The sequence below is a fragment of the Pelecanus crispus genome, chromosome 6 (assembly GCF_030463565.1).
Source record: "Pelecanus crispus isolate bPelCri1 chromosome 6, bPelCri1.pri, whole genome shotgun sequence".
NCBI classification, from domain to species: domain Eukaryota; kingdom Metazoa; phylum Chordata; class Aves; order Pelecaniformes; family Pelecanidae; genus Pelecanus; species Pelecanus crispus.
Window position 1 is genome coordinate 43,455,028 of NC_134648.1, and position 26,861 is coordinate 43,481,888.

General features: G+C 38.0%; 1 protein-coding gene across 4 annotated transcripts in view; it reads left to right on the top strand.

The window, feature by feature from the left end:
• The window catches only part of NUBPL (NUBP iron-sulfur cluster assembly factor, mitochondrial), a 91,741-nt gene that overhangs the window by 31,868 nt on the left and 33,012 nt on the right, over positions 1-26,861 (top strand). Inside the window, exons 5-7 of one of the 4 annotated variants that reach the window (XM_075712762.1) lie at positions 2,901-2,940; positions 3,031-3,121; positions 25,680-25,773. In XM_075712762.1, coding sequence (XP_075568877.1) covers positions 2,901-2,940; positions 3,031-3,121; positions 25,680-25,773 — 225 coding nt within the window. Of the gene's footprint in view, positions 1-2,900; positions 2,941-3,030; positions 3,122-4,573; positions 4,584-21,856; positions 21,912-25,679; positions 25,774-26,861 lie in introns of those variants that run through there. The other 3 variants (XM_075712763.1, XM_075712765.1, XM_075712764.1) reach the window with 3 other exon arrangements.

Below are 26,861 nucleotides of genomic sequence, written 5' to 3' on the forward strand. Positions count from 1 at the left end.
TGTATTACTTTGAGAACATGAAGAACATTATAGCCAGAATATACAGCAGGTTGTGAATTGTTCTCTTGCATTGTATAAATTTGATTAAATCTTGCTGCTGGAAGCAGTTTATAGTCCTTGTTGTTAACCAAAGAAAATAAGATCCAGTTTTCATAAAATGAAACTCTACCGTTGAGAAATAAACAGTGCACGTGTTTTAACAACAGAGGCCCCTTTGGCTACTCTGTAGGTCACTGTTGTGTACTCAGCAATTCTCCTATTTTACCCACTGAGGTGAAGGAGTGGGAAATCTCTGAAGGTGTGTCTGTTCTGTGAGGTTAGTATGTATACCTGGGCTCTGTACAGAAGAAACCATCCATGCAGGTAGTGGATGTTGAGAAGTTAGCATCTAGATATTTGACTGACATACTGTACAGCACTTGGATTAAACTGAGACGTGGCATAGTATTTTGGTGAACTTTCTCAGAACAAATGCATCTTTTCCTTTCTTCTCACCCTTCAGTTCCTGGTCCTCATGTGCTGAGCAGTCAAGGATTGGCCTCCCCTTTTTGTTTTCGTTTTTTCTTAAAATTGTTCCTATTTCATGGTAAAACTCATAGAATCATAGAATCGTTTAGGTTGGAAAAGACCTTTAAGATCATCCAGTCCAACCATTAACCTACACTACCAAGTCCACACTAAACCAATCAAGGGTAGACTAGACTAAACCATGTCCCAGAGTGCCACATCTACCCGTTTTTTGAACACTTCCAGGGATGGTGACTCCACCACCTCTCTGGGCAGACTGTTCCAATGCTTGACTACTCTTTCCGTGAAGAAATTTTTCCTAATATCCAACCTAAACCTCCCCTGGTGCAGCTTGAGCCCATTCCTCTCGTCCTATTGCTAACTACTTGGGAGAAGAGACCAACACCCACCTCACTACAACCTCCTTTCAGGGAGTTGTAGAGAGTGATAAGGTCTCCCCTCAGCCTCCTCTTCTCCAGACTAAACAACCCCAGTTCCCTCAGCCGCTCCTCATAAGGCCTGTGCTCCAGACCCTTCACCAGCCTTGTTGCCCTTCTCTGGACACGCTCCAGCACCTCAATGTCTGTCTTGTATTGACGGGCCCAAAACTGGACACAGTATTCCAGGTGTGACCTCACCAGTGCTGAGTACAGGGAAACAATCACCTCCCTGCTCCTGCTGGCTACACGATTCCTGATACAAATGAAGCAGACCTTGAATCTGCAGTGATATATGCTGTTGCAGATACTTTTTCTTTTTACTTTTTTTCTGTGTTTCTTTTTTTAAAACCCTCCCATAGGTAAATATGTAGTAATTTTTCTCAAGACTCTAACAGTATTACAACTTGTGGTAGCACATATGCTGCTTACAAGGACAGCGAAGTAGTGCCTAGAGATGGCTCTAGGCTGAAGTTCAAATGTCATCAACCTGTTCATAACAAAGCTGTCTTACTGCAGGGGGAAGTACGACTGTGATTCCTAGAAATGTGATTAGACAGTATAATGCCACCAAAATAAGCCCTGACTAAACACTGAAAGGAGCTGTGCAAGTAGAGAAGAGTTGTATTACGCTGGTGCAGTGCATCAGTCCAAGCCCATCTCTTTTCCCGTAGCAGTTCCATACTCATTCCTGAATGCAGTAGTCATGCAAGTGATTTGTTTAGCTTCCTATTTTGTTCTTTTTGATTTGTAAACCAAAACATCCAATTTATTTTCAGCCATACTTCTACAAAATTACATGGCTTGAATGCCCACTTACTTGATTGCTTGAAAGCTATCTATTTTACTTGGGTGCATCAAAAATTTCTGTCAAAATATGTATTATAATACATTTTTTTATTGCTCAAAGTATTATTTCTATTTTCTGCTGGTTCCTGCCTGTGCATGCTCTTAAAATAAACGAGCTAGACCAAATAAAAACTCCTTTTGTTCTTTTGTACGTGTGTGCACATTTTGAGATAAGGTGTGGATTTAGATGACAGAGACTATAAAGAGGAGTTTTTGGCTTTTGCGGGGTTTTGTTTTGAATACACTCTTTGTTTGTTTGTTTGTTTGTTTACTTTCTGCTTGCTTGCCCCTTTGCCAGCAGAACAATTACAATATTTCCCCTCCCTTTTTTTTCTTGATGCTGGAAAGCATATGAATATGGAGCATGACAAGGACATTACCTCTGCAATGTTCAAAGAAGCATCTTTTGTTCCTACAGAAATTTTAGAAGTCATGCAGACTTCTGCCAGTCTGAAGAAATCCAGGACTTCTTAGATGGAGCTGTTGACAGCATGTAGTTTAGGGGTGGCTTTATTTGGTAGCTCTCCTCTGGGGTTCCAAAGCAAACTTAATACAAGGAGAAGAATTCCCCAAAACACTGGTGTGTTAATGGGAACTATCCTCCGATTCATGAGATTGGTGAATAGCATAGTTTAAAAAAAAATTTTAAATCCCATCCTGTTGTAGGACTTTGATTTTGTTCTGATATAAATGACTCAGCATTTATCAAAGTATTGCGGAAGTAGAAGGCTGCCTAATAGGGGATTTATGCCTTGCAGTGTGGGGATTTCATACAAATAAATTAAGTCAGTTTCGGCAGCACAAAGTGGCATTATATTATGGGCAAATGCATTGTTATTCTGTAAAAAGATGAATGGTATCTGTAAAATGTAACAACCTAAGAAAAAGTGAGGCCAGGTTCTTGGGTAGAATAGATAAATGTATACATATATTGAAGGGATGAGGGGGAAAAATAGGTAAATGCTTTTAATAGAAGGGGAAAACTGCTCTTAAAAGGAAAAAAATTGTGTAAGCTTATTTCTTTAAAAAAAAAACAAACAAACAAAAACAAAACCCCAAACCAACTTCCCCCCACCCAAAAAAAATGCTTGTTTGCTTCTGTTTTAGAAAATCTAATGAGGCCCCTTAAGAACTATGGAATCGCATGGTGAGCATATGTTTTAATTTAAATCAAGCTTCTTTACAGATGTACTTGGTATTGTACTGGAAAGCTTAAGTTTTTGCTTTGTTGTTTCAGCATGTCTATGGGTTTCTTGATAGAAGAGACTGCCCCGGTTGTGTGGAGAGGGCTCATGGTAATGTCAGCTGTTGAGAAGTTGTTGAGACAGGTAAGGACTTAGGTACATATTTGTGTTTCAAACTAATCAGTTATTTTGGAATGCATTTAACTGATACGTAAGTGTCCATGACATTATTTTATATATTAGTGGTGAGCATTTTTGTATCTTGGTCTTCTTAAATTCTTAAGAATTTAATCTTAACTTCAGGTAAGAGGGAAAGATGACACTTTTTGCATTTACCTATCCCCTTCAAATAGAGCTGTTCCATGCACTTGGTAAGTGAATCACCCCAGTTTGCCTGCCTTCTCATTCCTTTTTATGTTTATTTATGCAATTGTTAAAAAAAAAAAAGGCATTTTGAAGTTGCCTAAGGATTTGAATGTATAGGTATCTATGCATATCTACAGCTGTATTCCCTTATGTCCTTGTTAATTCACCAGAACTAAGAATTCTTGGATGGTGTTTGACATATGACAGGTACATGAAAATCATTAGATACCATCTCTGTGTAATGCAGATAGATTGTTAGTTAATAAATTTCCTGGCATATGGAGGTGGGGTGGCTTTTTTATTTCTTGACAGATTTTTTTTTTTTCCTTTTATTGTGAATAGATCTGTGAAGTTCTAATGAGGCAAACAGCTGAAAAAATGCATTAAGGTTGCATGTTTAGACTTTGAAGTGACCCAGGTTGCTCATGGCTGACATCCATTCCACGGACTTAATGTATACAGCTTGGAGATCACTAGGTTTCTGTATGTCTTCTGTAAATGCCTCCGAATCTTGTGCTCCCTTAATGACTGAAAAGAAGATTCCCCCCCCAGCCTTTTTCCATTTTTACTGGATTCTTCTCTAACACAGACTTTAGAACAGTGGCAATCATTGCCCTAGTCAGAAAAGGCATGTGCCTGCCAAAATTTCAGGAAGAACATCTTTGTTGAGATTTGGCTTTTAAAAACAAAGGGTATCCGTGCCAATAGCTGTGGAAGGCTGTTCTGACCTCTTTGTGTGTTGCATTGCATTGGCCAGGCTCACAAAGACTAGAGCCTAAAACCTCGAAGGTAGAGCTAAAGTTAGCACCTGCTGTATTGGCATACTCCACCCTGGGAGACTGAAAACTGGCAGGCACTCCACCACCGTTACTTCAGTCGGTAGTATCCCCAGATGGGAAGCGTGTGCCAGCAACCTTGTGGAGGGTGCGGATGATGCCATGTAATGAGCTCGTTGCTCCCTAGCAACCGATGAAGCAGTTACATGCTGGCTGATCATGCTGCAGGAACAAGACAGAGTCCATTAATGCTCAGGGCATCAGTGATTTCTCTGACAGTGGAACCTGAATTCTGAAAGTGGAAGGCTTTAGAGCTAAATTTCTTCTCCCCACAAGCATTTTGCTACTGCATGACGACCAGGGTAGTCTTAAATCTGTGCTAGAAAAAGTTGTTTGCATCTGCTCCTTCAAAGAAAGAAGCTCACAGATTACAGGGAAAACCAGAGGTTCTATCTGATGTACAGGTGGGTTTTAGAAAATAACTAATAGGTTTTCCAGACTGACACATGCTATTTTGGTTTTAAAAACTGTAATCTCCCTTCTGACACAGTTACTAGTCAGTCTCAAGAAGGGGTTAACTGTAGAACCAATAGTGTTATAGCCTTGGACTCCTAAACAAGAGAGGACCACAGCACGTGATGATGTTTTTAAAGATAACTGTCATTCCATTTTATATTAGAAATAGTTTTGTGATCTGTTGAGGGCTTTGAAATTTTTCCTTGTTTTCTGTTTATCTGTTCTAGTTGGTCTTAGCTATTACCTTTTGTTTGACAGGATAAAGTTGCTTGCAAGAGTAAAATGCTTCTGCTTGTATTTAACTTTCTAAAACCATATTCTTAAGCAATAGCTGCTCTACCTCTATAGCTACATATAAACCATTTAAATTAGCTCCCTAATCTAGATTTATAGTATAATATAAGTGTTAGGAGCTTGTGTGCATTCAGACAAGCTGATAAAATATTAAGTTCCTAAAATAATTAAGTCGGCCAGATAGAAGTCGCAGAGGTTCCCAGACTTTTGCATTAAAAACACTGGTGGTACGTTATAATGGTATTTATTGTTAGATGGTGGAGGGATTTTTTTGTTTGTTTTAAGAGCATCAAGACTATCTGTTCACTCTGTAAATAACTTTGGACACTTGTTTGTTTTTTTCCATATGGACAAATCTGTTTTCCAGAGTTTGTCATGCTTCAGATATTCCAGTAAAGCATTGAAGGGCCTAGTTTCCAAATTCATTAATGGAGACTTGTTAAGTCATTAACTTGTTAATTCTTAATTTGTCTGTGCCTGTAATGAGTATTTAAATGCTTCTCTTACACTTGCAACTTATTTAAATTTCTGGAATTCTTACTTTGGAAAATACATTTGTTAAATATATACATTATGTACTTTCTTATATACTTACTACATGTAACTTCTCTCTTTGTAGTATGTGTATATCTGTCCTTTTCTGGTTTTACTTCTTTGGTGGATGAATGGCTTTTCAGCACAGTCCAGAGTCCAGCCTCATTTTTGTCTCTTTTCACTTCTGCTTGTGTGTGGCCAGGATGTACATCACTTTTCAGATAAAACACCATCTTTTAAATCCAGGCTTTCTTTTTGCCACATGTCCAGTCTGAGAAGCTACCTTTGTTCTTGTGTGTTGTATGGCATCAGTCTGGTAGATAACAGGCAATAATATTGAAGACCAAAATTAGTGCTTGGTGTTTCTCTGATAATCCATATCTCATAAGCAAGGGTGGTTTTCTGGAACACATCCTATCATTTTCCTTCAAAAGAGTTTGAAGGAAATGTGCCTTATAATACAAAATAGAGTTAACAGTTTAGTATACTATATTACATAACATTACATATATATATCAATGTATGTGTATCAGATCAGTATATAAATGAAAATATGTAGTGTTGATTCTATAATGTGTCCTACTTTTATTAAAAGTACTGCTCAATAGAAAAGAAGGAAAGGGATGAAGATAAGTTATTGAAAGAACAAGAAATACATACGGAAATGATTTTTCATCTATAGCAGAAGTGAATTACAAACAGTAATGGAACATTTGATTCTATATAAACATATTCATAAATCTTTCAGTTAAATATCTCTAATTTACATGCCTTGAAATTATCCGAAGTTTTGTTGTGGCTGAGAAGTGACTTCTTCGTTCACGTAGTTAGATGTACTGTAGGCCCATTTACACTACAGGGTAATCTTTTCCTGTTAGCTGGATTTTAATTCTTGCCATTTCCCTGCCACAGTTATCTTCATGTAAAAATTCTTTCACCTTTGTTAACATTTCCTTTGAATCTTGCTTGCCTGTAGGTGAGGTGAAAGGGACTACTTTTTTATTTTGTTTGCTTGAGTTTTTTAAAAGATAGTTCTTTTCTCTGATGACATTGTTAAAGCCCATGTAAGGAAGTTTTGATAGTTCTCCAGTGTCATCTGTAACACTAGGCTTTTTCTATTCAGTTTTCACTTAACATACACTTCAGAAGCTGCCTACTCTTTCGTATAGTCCCATTCAGCACTTGTTCCTTTACTCTTTGTGTGTCTTGACTTAGTGCTATGGTATTTGGTTCAAATTAAACAAGCTACCTCAAAATGCATCATCTTGGTGTATTTGTTGTGGGAGTGACTTTGGTTAACCTTTAGGGTAAGTACAGTAAAGATACGATTTTTAGGAACCTTAGAAATATAAACATTTTTTTTTTTTTTTTTTAAAAAAGTAAGCAGAACTTGTTAGCTGGTTTAAGCTGCTTTTGGAACAAGGATTTTAAATGGTCATCACGACTATCCCATACAGTTGTGGGATGGTAAGTTTTCTATCACCATTCTCATTTCTGTCTGAGGACATCTTGGCAGTTCAGTGGCAAAGGAGCAATTAGACGGGTGCAGGCTCAATCCTGAGCTGATCCAGGAGCAGCATGACTGGCTGCTGTATGTCCTGGTGTATATTGTGGCAATTGTTCTGCCAAAAGGTTGGGGAAGAGGAAGTGGCACTGTGTTGGCTGCCAGTTTAATAGCTGCTATAGTCATAGCAGCAATACAAATGGAAGGGGTTTCTTGTTTAGGCAATAATCAGTAAAACTTCTAATATGAAGGACAGTAAGTGTGGGTTTCTCTGATCTTGAAATCTCTGACTGATTTTATGTGTGTTATCAAGTTGAAATACTAGCAGAGAAGGAAAAAATGTGCAGGTAAGTCAGCTTTTCTATTAAAAAAATCAAATAAAAAAATGGGACTGCAGGTAAAATACAAGTGCATGTTTCAGCACGTAGTGTTCTCCGTGTGTCTTTGCCATATCAATAAAATTGTATCACTATTAGAAGCAAGCGTTATCTACACAACATGGATTATAGACGTCAGCAATTTTGTCAAGTGCAAACAGTCCCCTTGGAACTAGCCCCAAAATCTGTTCTCTTTTCAAGTCAGGGATATCTGGTTGATTAACATCCTTAACAGGATTTCTTACCCTGACATGACATCTTAACCCGTGTTTTTTGCAGGATAGGCAGATCTTACGTGGCAAGACTCTTGTGTTTCTTCCTTATCATGCTCTTCTAGAGTATCAAGAACGTTTTGTGCATTGGCAGAATCCTTGGTATAGTATGGCTATAAAGTAGAACCTCAGTGCTGTTAAGTGTATTGTGAGCTCTAAAGGTTCCTTAGATGTACCTGATAAGGAGGAACAAATTTTCCCAGAATGATGATGAAGCTTTTCCTGGAGTGGCTTAATTCTAATGGGTCCCTAAAATACTCTTCTTATTATCTAGTTGTAATTCCTCCATCTCTTCCTTGCTGCTTCTTTTAGCACCACTTTAGTGCCTCTGTTTTGTAAAACATATGTATTGAAAGAAAATAAAATAAAACAAAAGTTTCACTGGGAGGGATATAATTGGAAAGGAAAGAATACAGGGAAGCAAATTATATAAAACGTCCAACGCAGAGCAGTTGCACGTGGGCAAAAGGAAATAGGGCCTTGCACTTTGAAGCACAGATGGGCTTTATCCCCAGTAGATTCATGTTGAAAACCATAAATTCAGCAGAAAGATGATCAAAGTTATTTTATTAGCTCAACCCAGAGCTGAATAGGGCTGTAGTCTGAAGATCCAGTCTTGTCCTTTTAAAAAAACTAATGCAGTTTATGCGGTTATTATAATTGTACGTAATTTTGAAAGTTTAACTAGAGATGGAGATTTTGTGTGCTACTTATGTAGAAGTAGAAGTAGAGCTGTCCTCTAGTAAGAAAAGAACTGCTTTGAAACCAGCACTTGCCAGAGGTAGTAGTGGTAGTATTTATATAGCGGAGTGTGTGTGTGTGAATATACATATATGTGCTCAAACCTTTTTTGTAGCATAATTCTCTGATGCTTAGTTATCATATGTAAGTAGTTGTAGAGTATTATGTGTTACTGGGAGTAGGGAAGATGCAGACAGATGGATAAATTGTCTTTGAAATATTGAGCAGACCATGGGTTGTGAGGTCTGGGATATTTCAAGAGCCCCTGTGAAAAAGCTGCCATAAAAGCAACAGTGAAGTGAATGGAACAGTAAAAATTTATGTTTAAAGATTTGGGATTAGAGTAACTTGGAAACAGTAGTAGTATTTAATTCCTGGAGTGCAAAGACCATGGGCGCTATATTGTTCTGGGTTTTTGATCATTGCCTGAAGTGGCCCATCTCTGTAGAGGAGATTATAGATGTTCAATACTATTTTTATTTGACACACATTAGTTAGTAAACTGTTATGTGCAGTTGCTACTGTTTGAGAAGTGTATACATAGTTACTGGTATTCTCCTTTTCACTGTTTAAATTGGAGGGGTTGCATATGTGGATTTGGGGACAGTTTTTCTTTAAATGTGGTTTATTTTAGTTATACATTAATGCTGCACTTGGGAAGACAAGAAAAACAGAAAAGGTATTGAGAGAAAATGTATTTATAGCTGGTAAAATAGCTAACATGCTGCTATTGACTGTTTTACTGTGCATGTTCTTAGCAGCAGTGTTCTGTATATGGTGTCTGTAGATATCATTCTAACTCATTTATCATGTGTGTTTATAACATGCTGTGTTAAATCTCATAAATTCTTCAGCATATAAATTTTCACAGTTTTGTACCATCTTGTTTGCCTGTGTATAAATAGATTTCTTACAAACAGAACAATAGGGAAACTAGGGGAAACCATTCCAAATTAGAAGGAATGATGTGTTTTTGATTTGGAAGCAATACACAACGAGAACATTGTCAGTAAGGTAGTTAGGTACTTGTTGTGGTTTAGCCCCAGCCAGCAACTAAGCACCATGCAGCTGCTTGCTCACTCCCCCTGCCCCGGTGGGATGGGGGAGAGAATCAGAAGAGTAAGAGTGAGAAACGCTCCTGGGTTGAGATAAGAACAGTTTAATAGTTGAAATAAAGTAAAATAGTAATGCTAATAGTAACAGTATAATAATGATAATAATAATAATGATACACGAAGCAAGTGATGCACAATGCAATTGCTCACCACCCGCCGACCGATACCCAGACAGTTCCCGAGCAGCGATCGCTGCTCCCCGGCCACCCCCCCCGAGTTTATATACTGAGCATGACGTCATATGGTATGGAATAGCCCTTTGGTCAGTTTGGATCAACTATTCTGGCTGTGCCCCCTCCCAGTTTCTTGTGCGCCTGGCAGAGCATGGGAAGCTGAAAAAGTCCTTGACTAGCATAAGCAGTACTCAGCAACAACTAAAAACATCAGCATGTTATCAACATTCTTCTCCTACTAAATCCAAAACACAGCACTATGCCTGCTGCTAGGAAGAAAATTAACTCTATCCCAGCCGAAACCAGGACAGTATTACATGCTGAGCCGTCCGCCTGATTGATTAGTATAGTTTACTAAGAGTTGTCCTTCAGCTTCTGTTTGTGTCCACATACTGTCTTTTGCCTTACACTTTTGGGACTGTGGAAATGTCATTCTGTGTTTATACAGTGTTCAGCACTGTAGTGAGTTAGCACTTCTGGAGAGATGCACAGAAATACAAAGACTGGTATTTACAACTTCCAAGTAAATCTGAACTTCTTCCTTTGATACTTTTTCATATTTATGAAATGAATTTATTATACTTTTTTTTTCTGTTGAGTACAATATATTTTGTGCTTCAGGTTCCCAAAGTATGTGTGTGCATGTCAATGGTATAAAATCTGTTAAGAATGCCTAAGATCAATGTAAGTGTATCACTGGCATTCAGCACAACTGATATTAATCAGAACCTAAATCTTTTGCAGATATATACACAATTGCTTAACTTCTGATGGTACATGCTACATTACATATACATATATTCTCCAGCAGACAGCCATCGAGGTGATAAGGGGGATGCAGCATGTAATATGTGAAGAGACACTGAGAGAAATGGGGGGTTTGGGGTTTTGAGAAGGTTAAAGGGAGATAGGAACTGCTGTCTTCAACGACCTAATGGATACGTACAGAGAAGATGAAGGTAGATGCTTCCTGGATGTGCACGGTCATAGCACAAGAGGTAATGAATGCAAGCTGTGCTATATAATAAGAAATGTGAGGGCAGTGTTTGGTGTTTTACAGTGAAAGCAATCACATCAGAACAGGTTGCCCAGAGAGACTCTAGAATCTCTCTTTTGGAAGATATTCAGAACTCAGCTGGGCAAGACTGGGAGTAACCTGCTCTAAGTTGGTCCTGCTTTGAGCAACAAGATGGACCACAGAGATAACCTCCTGAGGTCCCTTCAAACCTAAGTTGTTCTGTGAATCTGGGGTTAGTTCTAAAATTGGCATTCTACTGCCTATTTGACTATTGGTATATAACTCCATTAAAGTCTACAGCTCAAAGAGGAGAAAATGGTTCTGCCTTTCACAGAGCTTACTGGTTAGAGCACTCAGTCAAACCCTAAACTGAAATGCAGGTGTCTCTCTAATATGAGTGCCCTAATCACTAAGCTGGACAGTCATGCTAGCTCATCTCTCTTGCTCAAATGAATATACAATTAAGTCTTGCAATCAAATGAGTAAGTTTCAACATAATGACTGAGACCATCCTTTCCTCAGTAACATTTTCAGCCATTTGGTCAGTCTCTTTAAACTTTAGAGGTGCTGATCAGATTCCTGTACGCAGAGACATAAAAGTTGAACCCAAATAAGCCTTATCTCTTGAATGAGCATTCTTAATATGAACTATGACATTAAAAAAAAAAAGATAAATAGATAAATACATTTTTTTTTTTCCTTCCCCTGTCATGCCTCTTGTTTTGGTAGAAGTACCTTGATCTAGGAGAGGTTTAAAAATGGGGATTCTAGGCTTGTGTGCGTTGATGCGCCCTCAGGCATCTTAGAATTGAATAGCAATGCCATAAAGAAAGTTGTGCTGGAGACTTATGGGAATTTTTTGCTTTAGCTTTAGTAGTTTACTGCCTAGGATGCATACCTTTATGAAACTCAATAAAAGGCATCTGGCCCTCCTCTGTAGTGCATATGGTTGATGATTTTTTTTTTTTTTTTTTTTTTAAATCTTGCTATCAGCATTGGCCTTGAGTATTTTGCATCTAAATTGGACAAAGAAAAGTTCAAAGATGGCAGCAAAAGTCATCTTAAAATAAGAAGTTAGATGTGTAGAATAAATCTTTTATGTGCAAATTTTTTAGAAGAAAGGTTGAAGAAGGGCAAGCAGGAATGACTTCAGGAATGGACTCTGGAGACATGGATTTGAAGGCTAGGATGTTTTTAAGTGTTTGCTAAACAGGACTACTGATGGTACTTATTTACATGAAAAATTTCAGAATACGGATTACAGTAGACACCTAATCCCACTCTTTTATTCTTTTCCACTAATAAAGGAGTCTGTGCTTTCTTTCTAGCTTCAGTAGGTTAGATGCAAAAAGGGACATGGGTATTGCTGTGCTTCAGCTTCAGTGCCTAAGAGGCACTCTCTTAGGAGAATAGATGCAAGCCTTGGATTTTAAGGGTAGCAAAAACTTCTTATCCTTCAGATCCATGGCTTGAGCAAATTGGTGTAAAGTTCCAGTTTTGCTGTGTTTCATCACTTACATGGTAAATGTCATTGGATGCTTGCTCAAAGATAAAATTATTAGTAGTGTGGGCAAAACCCTGTCTCTTATTAGTATAAAATTAGTGAGTGTATTGGTGGATAAGAGGGAGCAGTGAAATGGGATTTAGCAGAGGATGACACGTATTGGGTCAGGAGAAAGACAACAATAACAAGTTGATGGCTCTGATATTTTTGCAGCTATATTTTGAATGAATTGAAAGGATCCCCAGAATAGTAATAGTGAGTCAATGATGAAAATTATTCTTATTGTAAATGTAAAGAGCAAGTAAAGAAGCACTGCAGTGAAGCCAGAACTTCTTTTTTTTTTTTGAGTGTAGATTTTATTTTTAACACTTTTGGTTTAGGAAGGGCACTCTATCAAGAGATTACCATTGAAGGCATTATGGCAGTAAATTTTCAAGATGGGAAAAGAGTGAGATGCTGCAATGGGAAGTTGTAGCAAAGGTGGTCAGAAACATGAATAGCTGTTAGTATTTTTTTCTTTTTTCCCCCAAACTTTTATCATCATTTTGCCTTTTAATACACGGTTAAGAGTTTATGCACACTCATCTGTTTATCAACAGAGTAGGTGCACCTAAAGTGTATCTGCTAAATGCAGATTAATCTTGCTTTCCTCTTTCTGTATTTTGTGTTTTGGCAACATCTTCCATTTGAGAATTTTTGCTAATTTCAAAATTGACTTGTGTTTCACAATATTCATGTATTTATCCAGTCTGCAAGTAATTGAGGAATTGAAGCAGATAGTCTGTAGCAGGATATTTACAGTTTACGTTTCATAGAGCTAAACAAAGCTGTGCTTATATTATAAACTACAAAGATGTGTTTATACTTTGCACTGCATAATTCTAAAATACAGTAGTCTCACCAGGTGTCACTACAGTGAAAAATTTGCCAGCATTTCAGTAATTAAAAAATATTTCTTCTGTTTTATTTTTCTGTTTTGAGTTATCTTAGCCTGAGGTGGGTATAGAGAGTCTTAGTTCAGGCTAAAGTCTGCTACTTTACGGTTTGGGGGAAAAAAAAAAAGAAAGTTCAGACATCACTGTTCTTGACAGTAAGAGCAATTGCATCTTTAGGGAGTTGGGATGCTTTTCTATTTTTATTTTTGTGATCCACAGTACGGAAATGAAAAGATCCAGACGTTTCATCTCTACATATAAGATCATTGATATTATGTATTTGTTCTATTTAGAAAGGTCAAGATCTGCTGTTGAGATATTTTGAAAAGAGGAACAACACTCAATAATAAATAGTAGCCAAACTTTGCAGTGCGAAGACTGCACTTTGATATGCTACTAAGACTGCATCTACAGCTGGCAGACAGTAAACAATAACTCTGGCAGCTTGTGAGATTTTTTTTTTTCTTAAATCTATAATGAGCTTTCATTTAAAGTAAGGAGGGTCAACTGGCATCCCTCATCTTACGCTGAAATTAAGGAAACTGTTTCAAGGGCAAGATAAGCAGATGACCCACTCATACCTTATAAAAGAATTTGTTTTAAAAAATGCTTATACTGATTTTTGGTTACACTGATTTTGCTGAGACTAAAGGATGACTAAACTAATTTCTTCTCATCCAGACCCCACTGAAATCAATGGAAATCTTGACACTAATTTCTACACCATGCTTTAGTTGTGATGTTGATGTTTAGAAAAGCTTGTTCTGGGAATTTGTATAATCGTCACTAATTTGCTCAAATGCTAATAATCACCTTGAAAGGTCCTGTCTGTCCAGAGAGAGCTGCCTTAACCAGTCCCAATCAGTATGTACATATTTAAGGGAAATTATTGTACTTCCTGGAGATTAGAAGCTAAACATAGATTCAGGGATGTACTGCAGCCAAAAGCACAGAAGGCTCCTTCTTTCCACCCCTCTGCCCCCCAGGGTGACTCCCTATGGAGTTAGAGCATTCCTACCATCACCCAAGAGCAATATATCCATTTGACTGGAGTGCTTGTGTATGTTTTGGGACGGGTATGACTGAATGCATATGGGCTTGATTCTTTCTTTTTGTTTCCGGCTGAAGCTACAAAACCTGTTCTGTTGCCTTTCTTCTCTTAATGAAGGAACCAGGATCTATATGGATCCCTGTAGCTTTATTGGCTTGTGTTAGCAGCTGATATGAGGAGGGATTATACTCTCTGAAAGGAACTGACAATCTTAGAAGTGTTAGGAAAGCCAGAAGAAAATAAAAACATTAGCCAACAGCTTACTGCTGAACTGGAAGCATTTGCAGTAATGTATTTTAACTGTCTTTGAGGATTAAGAAAAAGGAAAAAAAAAAAAAAAAGCCTAACAACATAGTGAGAATGTATTTACAGCAAACATTTCTTGGCCTGGTTCCTCAGCTGTCATGGTTATGACTGTGCAGCTACTGCTGCTGTGGGAACAGGCTATGAGAGTATTTTCTTTGCTCTGCTTCCAGTAGTCTCATCTCGCACAGATTACACAGGTATGCATGTGTCTGCCCTCCTTTGCATAAAACAAAACAAACACAAAACATGCCACTGTTTTGCTGGGTTTGTTGACTAGGCAGGAAGAAATGGTAGGGAGCTCATGGTGTCTCAAAATGGCTGCGCTGGGGCTACAACTAATTTTTTTTTTTCCATTTTGCTTTTTTCTTCCCCCCCCCTCCTTTTTTTTCCCCTTGAGCTTTTAAAGGAAACTGTTTTGAGGTTTAAGGTTTCTCTGCAACAAAGTTCAGAACTTTGTGCCGGAATGGCATCCAGCTTCATTCATGGAAAGAGATGGTGATTTAAGCATGTTCTGAAGTGTTTGCTAAACAGGAATACTGATGGTAGAGGAACTAGGAAAAGAGAAGCACTATTTATTTTCTTTTCTAAATGAAGCTTCCATTATTTATGTGAGACTTTTCAAAAAATAGTAGACACCTAATGCCACTCTTTTGCTTTTCTATTCTTCGTGCTGAACATTGCAGTGCCTAAGAGGTAGGTGGCCTGCCCGCAGGAACAGAAAGTTAAACCAAAGCCTAGGCTGGAGCCACTGCGTACCTGGGATGGTGGGAATACATCGCTCGTCATTCCCAGTGGTACTGTCTGAGGGGTTACTTTCCCCTCCTGGAGGCACCTTCAGACTCTTTGGCAGTGCCTTGGCAGAATAGGTGCAGTACCTTAGAGTGCTGAAGCTCAGAACTTGGTGTGGAATAAGTGGAAATTAATGGTGTAAGTCAAAGTTGGTAGGTTCACTGGCTGTAAATGAAAATACTGAAGATGTTGAGCAAGAGGGCTATTAGGAAAAGCCTGTGGGATGTGTCTTGCTTTCTGTCTCTGTCCTGGATTTCAGCACCTAATTGTAGCCTGTGTCAGACGGCTCTGTGGAGCTCAGATTTAGAGCCAAAATCTAATATCTTCTGTTAGGTGCCAAGACCTTTTTTTTTGGTTTAACTTGACAAGCTTATTCTCTGTTCATAATAACAGCCTGGGAAGTTTCCGTAACCATTCAGGCAGGACATGGGAGCCGCAAGTTCAGTTACTTTATCAGTTTAGCATTTAAGCCTGTATTTCCTGCTACCCAGGAGAGTGCCCTGAAATCACATACTGCAGTCAAAACCTTCTGCTCTACAGACAGGGATGCAGGATTCCTGGGGCCAGGACTAGACATGTGAAGGGGGAGCATGACCAGTGCTATGCAGGAAATTCAGTTAATCCGAAGTTTCAGCTTTCCAGGTTAATACCTCAGCTACTGGCCTTATATAGGGTCCTGGTTGCTTCTGCAGCTTTTGCATTCTGGATTGTACAGTGCCCCAGGTAAATGCCACCTGCCTGAGAAATTGAAACTCACACCTTCCAATTCATGGATAGGTTCTCTCATATGTCTAATTAAGATATTAAACAGCTACAATTATAACAGCAGAACCACAGGCTTTGTTTTATTTTGGTTTTAATGGCTGCGAGTGCTCAGCTTTGTGTTGGATTCGGTGTTATCAGTGGCAGGCACATTTAGAGCATGCCTGCTAGATGGGGCCTGTAAGACTTGCTCCTTTCTCACAGATGTGTGTGTAATTAATAGATCCCAAAAGGGCTTCTGCTTGAAACTTGGTGCTGAATGGACGTTTTGGTATTTCCCTTCCTGAGTAGTCAAGATCTTTAGGAGAATTTTTAGGGTTGCTTCTGAATGCATAGGTAGAGCTCACCAAAGCTGCTTTTTTAGGCTTTTTTTTTTTTTTTTTTTTTTTTTTTCATTTCTCAGCATTTCTTTTTCATCTTTTTGATCCAAACAAGAATGGAACCTCCCCACCCCTAAACTTTGCTATGTTGTTTAGCATTATACACCAATTTTACTTAGTTAGTAAACTATGAATATAACTATATAAACAGCTTTATAAAATTAATATTGAATTAATATATGTTAAACATTGCACAGATACAGGTTTTTTTTTTAATAATCCAACTTGCATTCTGAGCATTGGAAGCTGACAGACTGATCCTTCATTCACACTGTCCTCCCGTATGTCTTTTGCTCCCAGAATATAACTGCAGATATCCAAGAATAGCAGCAGGTTTTGTACTAGCATTCTTTGTAGAAAGTGATTATTTTTCACATACCAAGTGATTGACACAAATGTAAAGTAATTGTGCTTAAGGTACCAGAGATTAGTGTCTCCTTCCCTCCCCAACCTCGCTAACAAAGAAACCCCTACCCCCTCCTTTTCTTTACTATTTATGAAGCTGCAATAGATGTTTCTCCTCTTACAGTGTTTTGCTCCATCAACAGTATCTTTTAAAAAAAGGAGTGTGTTCTCCCAGCAGAATGATGCCTTTGGAATACAGCTCTTTTATTATGGAACTAAAGTGGGTGCCCATTTTAAGTACTTTCTCTGCTAAATGTAAACAGGGTTTTTTTGTATAAAAACCATGAAGTAAGAGTTGGAGCTAAATAAAAATCTAGGAAGCACATGAAAATATGAAGACTGTCCCTTGCTTGACAGTAATCACTGAATGTTCCTGAAATTCATGGTATCAGCACCTTCAGCAAATTATTTTAATTAGGTTTAGAATACAAGTAACACTTTTAATTTATTGTTGCAGATTCATAACTGAGGGCACTGGTGAATGCAAAAGCATGGTTCTGTGGGCACAGCAATTATTTTGGCAATCTATATGTGATGCTTTCACAGATTATCTGTTGCCTAATTCATAGTAAATGCTCTTACTACTCTAGGAGTAAGACCTTCAGCACATCTTTAAATTGTGGGAATGTTATGTGTGCAACTGCAAAATGTGTACAATTTTAAAATTGTATTTATTTTTATTTTTACATCTTGTCTGTGTCTTTAATGCACTTTCTGTGTTCCACTCCTCATAAGGACAACCTATATTCAGTTGTTCTTGCTCTTTTCTGACCTAAAGGCAGTTCTTTTAACAGAGAACGTATACCAACTTCACAGTCCCAGTCCCACGGTCAAGGATCCCAGTGAGTCAGTGATCTGCTCTGCTTGCTCTTGCATGTGTTCTTACTTACACTTTTTTTTTTTCCCCCCACACTCTCATCCTCTTGAATCTTCCTGTGGGATTGAAAGGTTCTATATTTTGTGCAGCCTTGTTGTGACATCTTGTTTCTCGTTGGGTGTATTGATTGTTGTGCTCCGAGGTAATTCAAGCAGACTTCCTAATGCTGGTTTCATTAGCAAGGGTAGACTATTTTGAATTTGGTGACTGGGGAAGATATGCTTGTGAATTTTAAGTACAGAAAGTTTGGAGGATGGAGTTTTGTCCATATTTGTGAAAACCAGGTTATTTTAAAAAAAAACAAACCCAAACCATTTCATTATTGAAAATTAATGTTTCACCTCAAGGCTACTTACTCCAAGATCTGATAACATCTCACCAGACAAAAAGCAAGTCCTATACTGAGATTTACTGTCTTTTGGCCTCAGTTCAGCGGTCTACATCTAATTGATTCTATTCCAATTTTTATATTGCACAGTTTATGGTAATATTGGAGGGTTTTCTTCAGTGGCATCTTAAGTGACTTGAATAACATCTATCATGTTATTTTCTTCTGTAATCCTTTTTCTGAAGGCCTTAGACTGTCCTCTGTAAAAGTTCCATCTTCTGTACAAAAGAAGTGTTACACATTGTACTTGAGAAACAGAATTTTCTGACCTTTTTAATCTAATGATTTTTAAGCACTAATTTAAAATCAGTGTCTCAATAATGGGCATGAAATGATGCCTATTTTAGTCTGTTGGTACCCCAATAAGGAATTTGTTAATTTTCTCATTGTACCAGAATATGAACTGAAGTTTAAGGAAGTTAAATGACTTGTGAAGAGAATTAGGGACATAGCTTTCCATTGCATAGCTTAAGCATTCAGTCTTAAACTATATATCGGCTTTTAACATCATTACAGAAATACTGACTAAAATACATATGGGGGGTGGGCTTAATAAGCTTCTCCCTTTTGATATTTGTTGCCAATATTTGTAATATTTCCTTCTTGTTGTTCCCTTGTTATTGTAAGGAAAATCTGAATCAGACAGCATATATAAATTGTATGAGCTTAAATTGGGTCATGATAATACTCCCTTAAAAATGTGTTGTTGACTTTGGATTTGATAGCTCAACAATGCTGATGCCTTTGTGTATTAGGGAGTGCTCAAAGAGAATTTGCAGTTTAGATGATGTGTTTAACGTGGCTGCATCAACCTGGTGATTAGTTTAATTAGATGAGGTGATGCTAGCCCACTTTCTTGTGATTTGTTTACTTTTATATTACTTTTGTGCTTAATTTTATTGCTAAAAGGCATAAGAATAGAAACTTGCCTAGTTCTGTATTTCTTTTCCAGTCTTCATTATTGAGCAGCTGAACTACAGACAGTTCTATATCACAGAACAGGAGAAAAAAGATGGTGCATTTCTGAAGAAAAGTTTCTGCAAATTATGTAGTGCAGACTGTGGGTCAAGGGTAGAGAGCAGCACATCTACGATCAATCTCAAGACTGACTACATAATAAAAGTTTGCTTCCCAAAGTGTCGTCTTAGAGAGAACAAGTGCTTTGAGTCCCTGAGAAATGGGAATCTCGGCTCATGAAGGCTCTTTGTAGTAACAACTCGAACCTAGTGGATGAGTCTTTTATACCCGGTAGTGCTGATACAGTCTCCAGCAGGCGTGCTGGGGTTGCACAAACGTGTTCCTTTTCAGTCATCCCCAGAGACTGTCCCCAGACTCTTGCGGCCACGCCAGGCTGTCCCGCAGCTGTGTGCCATCTTCCCTCCAGGCTGACACGGCGCTGACTGGCCTTTCTGAAGTTCAGCAGGAGCCTGGTGTTGAGTGCCTTCCCTCAGCCTCCTGGAACACCCCGTAGAGAATAACCTTTTTATTGTCGTCTTCTGGGAGTTGTTTTAGTTTCGTAGGTTGTACGAAGGTGACAGAAACTTCAGGCTACTGCATTTGCCTTCAGTTTTTAACATTATTAAAAGCCATCAAGGAGGAGGAGGCCAGTTTTTCTTTTGGTGGTTGAGTTGAACAGGACTCTGGCTTCCTTCCTAGGCACTTATTTCTAAAAGTTACTCTTAGTCTATATGGAGAAAGAACAGGAGAATTTCCTTCTCTTTATGGAAATCTTTGGAGCAAACTGTTCTTAACGCTTCACCTCAATTTCTCTCTGAACTTGGCAGAACAGGCTGCTCAGAAATACCTTAGAGGGAATTTGAACTGTTGCAGTGCATCTGTTTTTCATGGTGTTAGATTGCAAGTCTTTAAGATTGGTTAAGCATCAGAGGACAAGTCAAAAGGGGCAAACTTCTTTGTTCAGAAAGTGTCGAGCTATATTAAGCAACTATGGAATATCCTGCTATGGTATAAGTAGTTACTTTGGTACCGGAGACAAAGTTTCCATAGGGACTAAAAATCTTTTGGTTTATGTCTGGGGAATGTCTCCTTTCTTTATCAAATATTTATGAGAATAAATAAAAATATTTTTATTAAAATGCCATGTTTCATTTTACTATTCCTAAATTACCTGTTTTCTTCCATCATGAAACTACTTATTTGTTTCCAATGTCTGTGTATGTTTAAGCAGAATCTTTAATTTTTCAAGGAAATGTTATAAAATATTTGTTTTGTCTTGCACTAACAGATGTAAATATATGTGAACAGTTATCTACATATACATATTCAGTTAACAACAGAATTTCTTACCTTTATTTTGTTCGGCTGTTTGCCTGTATTAACTCATCCATATATACAACAAAGTAGTTAGGAGGAGGGGGGGTAAGGCAGGAATAGACCTTAAGCTGCCTGCAGTCTAACTCTTAGTACTTTTCTGATACTGGTGTTCAGAGCCTGGCTGGCTGCTGCCAAGTCTGCACCTGCAGTGCTTCTTGATTGAAACTCTGCATGTATTCCTCTTAATAAGATCAAATAAATAATATCTTCTGTTATTTACCAAACACCAGGATTACTTCAAAACCACAAGTAGCAATCCCTCTTCTGTGCTAATATTCAGTCATTTCTGCCTCATGCACAGAGGATGCTCAGGCTTCATTCCTCAGCAGAAATGCCATCTATATCTCTATGTTCTACCTCGGGTTTAACTTGCTATTTGGAACCCTTACTCAAAATGCATATCTGGTATTTTGATTATGAATTGTCACATAAACAGAGTGATTGATTGAAGTAATTTACATGGAAGCATTCATGGTGTTTCTGAGCAAGGGAAAATCCACAGAAGCACATGGCACTTAATTACATTGCTTAACAATAAACATCAAGTTAAACCTTTTTAAAAAAAGATGAATGCTATACTTAAGGAAAGTGCAATTACATTTCTATGGTTTGAAATGTTTTACACACTGTATATATTAGAAGGGCAAAGATATTAACACTTCTGTACATGCAAAGGTGCTGACAGATTTCAGATGCTACAAGGCAGGCTTTTGTAACTGCTGTCCGCTTATTGGTTGCAAAGGGAACTTGTTTAATGTAATGTGCTGTTAATCTGAGCTCATTTACTTGTATGCAACCGCATTTGCATACAGACACACTTCTCAGAACTGATTGAGAGCATGAGGACTAGTGGTCCCGATTTGGTAAATTGTTGCGTATAAACAGGATTTGCATTCAGATTAGTGTTTTATATCACAGCCTGATTATACGTCCCATTTTAATAATTTTGCATGAATGGCAACAGTAGATTTCAGAAAGCCACTCCTCTGATTATATATTCCAGTTCTAAATTTAATTAAAAATGTCTCTCCTCCCTTTTTTTCTCCTTTGCTGAAATTTAGTAACAGACCTGGAATTTCTTGTCCAATTAAGTAACATGCATGCTTCTATAACAAATCATTATACCTTCCAAATTACATTCAGTAATTTATTTAATAAAAGACTGTCATACTGCTTGTTTATTCCTGTGGGAGGGTAACGGAGGAGCAACTGAACTCCACAGCGTTCATCATCACAGTGTTCTACTTGTTGCAGAACAGAAGAGAGTAAGAAGTCGTCTACAGAGAGAAATGGGATGAGGTGCAGAGTTCCCCAGCCTAAGTCTGAGCAAGTCCCTGTGTCCAGAGGACACTGTTCGCTACTGGGCAGAGACACTAGCTCAGTTCTTTCCAGCAATACAGCTATGTCATTGTGGTGCAGCTCTCCATTCTCACCCTGAATTACAAATTAAAAAAAGAAGAAATGAAATTGTGAGGATAACTATTTGACTACATCCAAAATCCAAAATAAAAACCAAGGTTAGTTTTAATGAGGAGCAGTTTTCCAATCTAGTTTGCCGTCTGACTTCTACCAGTTCAGCGCCACAGCAGTGGCATAACTCAGAGATGTGTGTGGAGGGCAGTTCTCACATATATTCAACATTTGCACACGTAGGCATCTTCACTGTTGCCTTTTCTGAACTGGTGTGACAGAAGCCTGTCTTCCGTCCTACTCTGCACAGGAGCAACACATCCTCTCCACTGTTGCTGGGATGGTGCAGCTTTTCTGTGCTCAGATTTGTAAGTGTTATAATGGAGCACAATTCCTTTGATAAAGACAGCTCATTTCTTTTTTTCAATCCATGAATTTGAAGAAAATATATGAAATAAGATGGTTTCAGTGCCATAAATTAAGTAAAGCATTATAATCTAATTGCACTATGTGTTAAGAGTATTTTTCCTGTTGCTTAGCAATGAGATTTACCTTGAGAGTCACCGTGTGCTTAAGATTCCATTATTAACTTCTGTTTTCAGAGGTCTATAACTTTAATAAAAATCATTACTCATAGGACAATCCAGAAAGTGCATGTTGAAAGTTCTTTTTGTTGTTACGGGGTCACTTGCTAAGAAAGCTTGGGGCAGAAAGCTCTGGTGCCTTCTGATTTCTGTACATCTTCCCCTGTTCTACTATAGGTGGTAAATTTTGAAAGTAGCTTCTCGAGCAGCAATTGTTTTGTGTGTTTTTGAAGCAGTAAGCTATTTATAAAAGTGTTCTTTTACTTTAAAGGTTCTACATAGAGTTGTTTTTACCTTGGCTTAGAAGAGCAGCAACTGCTTTGTGCTTCCCCACAAAACTGAACGCCTAGGAAAGGGTTTGAGCACTGGCCTTTGGGGTCTTCTCCATTAGTGGTTCCCATAGCAGTAGAATAGGTCTAGATGTTTTCTTTGGGGAACTGTGATGCTTGTGAGGTAGGAGGATCACATGGAGCTTGATGAAGGAGACTAGTACTTGAAGAGATTGGAGGAGCAGAACCTCTGGTAAGAGTGAAAAGAAAAGCTATAGGACAGGCCCAGAAAGTCACCTTGTTCCACAAGAGGAGCTAGCTTAAAGTTAGGGCCGGCAAGTATATACAAAACCAGACAGCTTTTAGCTATGGGGAGAAAACAGTGTATTTATTTTTTATTCCAGTTACCTCTGGTAAGGGTGGGGTTTGGATTGTCTTGCACTACTGCATGAGGCAGTGCTATACCTGAAAGGACTTGAAGTTGAACTCATGAAGAAAAGGGCTGAAAACTAAGTTTTTTTTAAGAACCAAGTGTTTTCAGCAGACAAAGTGATTGGAAACTGTGTCAGAATGACAGTAGTGCCACTCATAGATGTGTTTCAGGACTACATCTTGCTGCAAGGCAGAAAGCAAAAAACCAGTTTATTCATGGTTTCTGCAGAAGTGTTTAAGGAAGGAAAATATGATTGCTGGACTTGTAAATATGGACTTAACAAGAGATTGCAGGATCAGCCTTTCTGAAGACATGTAGGGAGGGAAAGGTATTTTGAGTTAATCCTTTTTAAGAAAAGTAAAACCCTCTATACCTTAGTGTTTCAAAATGGTTGTGATTATTATGAAAGATTCGGGTTTGCATATTGAGATTTATGCACTTAACTATGTATAGAGGATATGTGTCTTTAGTTGCGAATCTTTAAGGAAGTTGACTTTACTCGTGTTGTAAACTACTGCTACTTTTTAACTTTATATAATTTCCATTTGTCACCTTTATAATGGTTAATTTTTAATTAAGAAACCTAGAAATTCAAAGTTCATGCCTTCCAGTGAGCAAAGTAATTTTTACTGGAAAAGGAGACATTCATCAGCACTGGCATTTAGCTTGCTTTAAAACTAACCAAGATTAGTTAAGAAAAACAAAGCAAAATGCAGATTTTTTTCCTTTTAGATAAACGGGCTTCTCTACCCCATGCTTACGTTTCAATACATACACTTTTGCACATATATGTAACTTTTCTTTGGGGTTATGTAGTCTCAGTATAACTGTGAATGCTAATTACTTCTAGAAATCTGCTAGGTATATGTCATTTTTGTTGACAAAATACAGATATTACAAAATAATATAGATATTATAGATAATATAGATGAATATTAAACGTGGAAAAGTGCAGTGTTTGCTGTGGTTAACATAAGTAGCATTTCCTGTTTAGCTAGGCTGTCTTAGGCACCATTTAGTGCTCCTGCAGCCTTTGTATAGAAAATGAGGAAAGGGAGGTGTGCCTGAGAGTCCCTAATTTAGATGTCTAAAGTTAGAATTTGCAACTAACCTTCCCCATCCCCCTTCTCCCATAAGTGCTCCAGAATCTTCTATCTTCATCAGTTCGCCTTGAAAAATTCCATTTCTCACTGGCGTGCTACATTGGGTTAGTGGTCTGGATTTCACATCGCTTATGCTTCACCAGAAGATCGTTGTCTGTACAAGAACTGGATGAAAATGCACGAGTGTTCCCCTGACAGGGTCTAACACTCCAGGACAATAGCTGGGGGACTGGCAAAATGTCAATTGGTTTTGCTGTTAAAATGACTCTGAGGGAATGTGTAAAATAATAGAGAAAGTAAAATCCTATTCTTGTTTGGCATTTTCCTGTGCTAAAGCAGCTCATAGACTGTTGTGTCTTATGTCTGTTGTATGAATCAGAAACATACTGTATAATTGCATTATGTCTGTGTGGAGAGAAAAATGAAGGGGAGACATTTGTGGGTCTTTATTTTTAACTTGGTTATGATTTCTAAAGCTTCTGTACTGCAGAGACCAAAGACCTTATATCATTGCTGTTGGGTAGTAAGAGTGCACTGATACTAATCTCCGCCATGTCAGAATTGAATTGAGGGTCTGCCGAAGCTTAGTTAAACCATTGGGAAACATATAGGTGAAATATAACTTGGCTTTACATTATATAGAGCAGACCTAGGACTGTTTCTGTTCTCATGAAGAGAACGTGCATTGCAGTACGTAGTGCTCTAGAGAGTTATTTGCTCTCCTGGAAATCTGTCCTGGTGAAGAATCTAAATAATCACAGCATTCTCATATTTGAGCCTAATAGATATTAATGGTCAGTTTCATTTGATGTCTAGCAACCGGTAAACTTTTTTAATCATGTGATGTCATATGTACGTTGTAAGTTTGTATGATTATACCTGGTGATTTTCATTTAACAAATCTGTTGTGTTGGTTTTTTTTTCTCCCAGAAGCTCTTTTTCCTAGAGAAAAATCAGTACTGATAGCTCTCCATGTATGAATAACTTTGTAACAACAAACCAGAAAAAAATTACTAAATATTTATATGTAGTTTCAAAGAAGGGCTAAGAAGCAAGCAAAATTCATTTTAAATTAATGGAAACAATTCCTAAGCCATATTTGTTGCACAAAACCCAGAATTTTAGCCTGAACTTTACCTAACATTTGCTTCTAAGCTGTGATTAAGTGAAAGTCTTAATTTAAGTTGTGGCTCCTTTTTTTTGGGGGGGGGGCGGGAAGAATTCAGTAAGAATTATGCTCATAAAGTTAATAATAAAGGTACACTCATAGTTTTGAGTGATCAGCAAAGATTGTATCTCTTAGAAAAATAATGTCTTGATCGTGTACTGGAAGTGTGACTAAAAGGGCATCTCAGTATCATTCTTTTGAGGTGTCCTTGGTTCACTTGTTTTACATTGTGTTTTACTGCAGTCCTTGTTTCCTATAAAGTGCCTTAAATAAAAACACTTCAGACCTCCAACCTACATTTTTATTGTCATCTTCTAGGTTGACTGGGGTCAACTGGATTATTTAGTAATTGACATGCCACCTGGGACTGGAGATGTACAGCTGTCAGTCTCACAGAATATTCCGATTGCAGGTATGTGTGTTGCTTGACTGTTTCAGAGATTTGAAGTTAGTTAAGTCTGGTAGCTTTAGAAAAATCTTATTTTAGAATGCCGGTCAAAATTTCTTTTAATTGTCTTTCTAACACACTAAGAAACTGTTCTGTCAGTCGTGTGGTGATGAAAAGTACTGTCAGTGATTTTTAACATGTTAGCATTATGATTGTGTTACTTTCTTCTAAGCTAAGTTTTGAAAAGATTGAAAAGTCAAGTATAGTAGTACTCTGGAAGGAAAGACAGTCATACCAAAAACTGGTAAGGTTAGTAGAAGAAAATATTTTCTTTATCTGTACCTACTGCATAGTAAAGCTAACACAATAAAATAGTTTGTCTTCATGATTGCTTTTTAATTAGAAGCTGACAAGTATAGATAAACTATGCAGTACTGTAATACACTAATGCATTCTTTTTCCTCTCGATATGAATTTGACTTTTTGTAGGGGATTTAAACTTTGGTAAATCAATCTTGAGATACGCAGGCTGCTCTCTCATCTCATTCATTTCAGCAGGGGTTAGAAATGCTGCTTCTGGAAGGATGCTGAGCACCTCACGAGATCTGATAGACTATAATGTTTTTTACCTGTCTGACATACTTCAACAGAAGCAGTTGTCCATAGCCAACATAATCAGTGTTAGGAACTCAGTGGTGAAAGAGGCAAATCAATCCTTATGGTTCTAGGAACAATTTAATAATTGCTGCAGCTCTTCACCAGGAGGGTGATGCAGCACTGGAACATGCTACCCAAAGAGTCTGTGGGATCTCCATCAGTGGCAGTTGTCCAGATTGTGCTAGACAAAGCCCTATCTGGCCTTATCTAGTGTTGTCAATAGATGACCTCCAGAGACCTTTTCCAACCAGAAATTCTGTGATTCTGAGTTATTAAGTAGTCAGTGGGACTGCTTGCTCCACTTCCTGGTGACAGCAGATAAATATGTTGATACGAAACCAAAATGGTAGCATCTTTTGCTGCTCTCATTCTTTTCTGAGTGCAGACTGGCTCACGTGGACAGGCAGGCCCTGGTTCCCTCTGACACTCCTTTCTGCACTATGGTGGCAGTAATG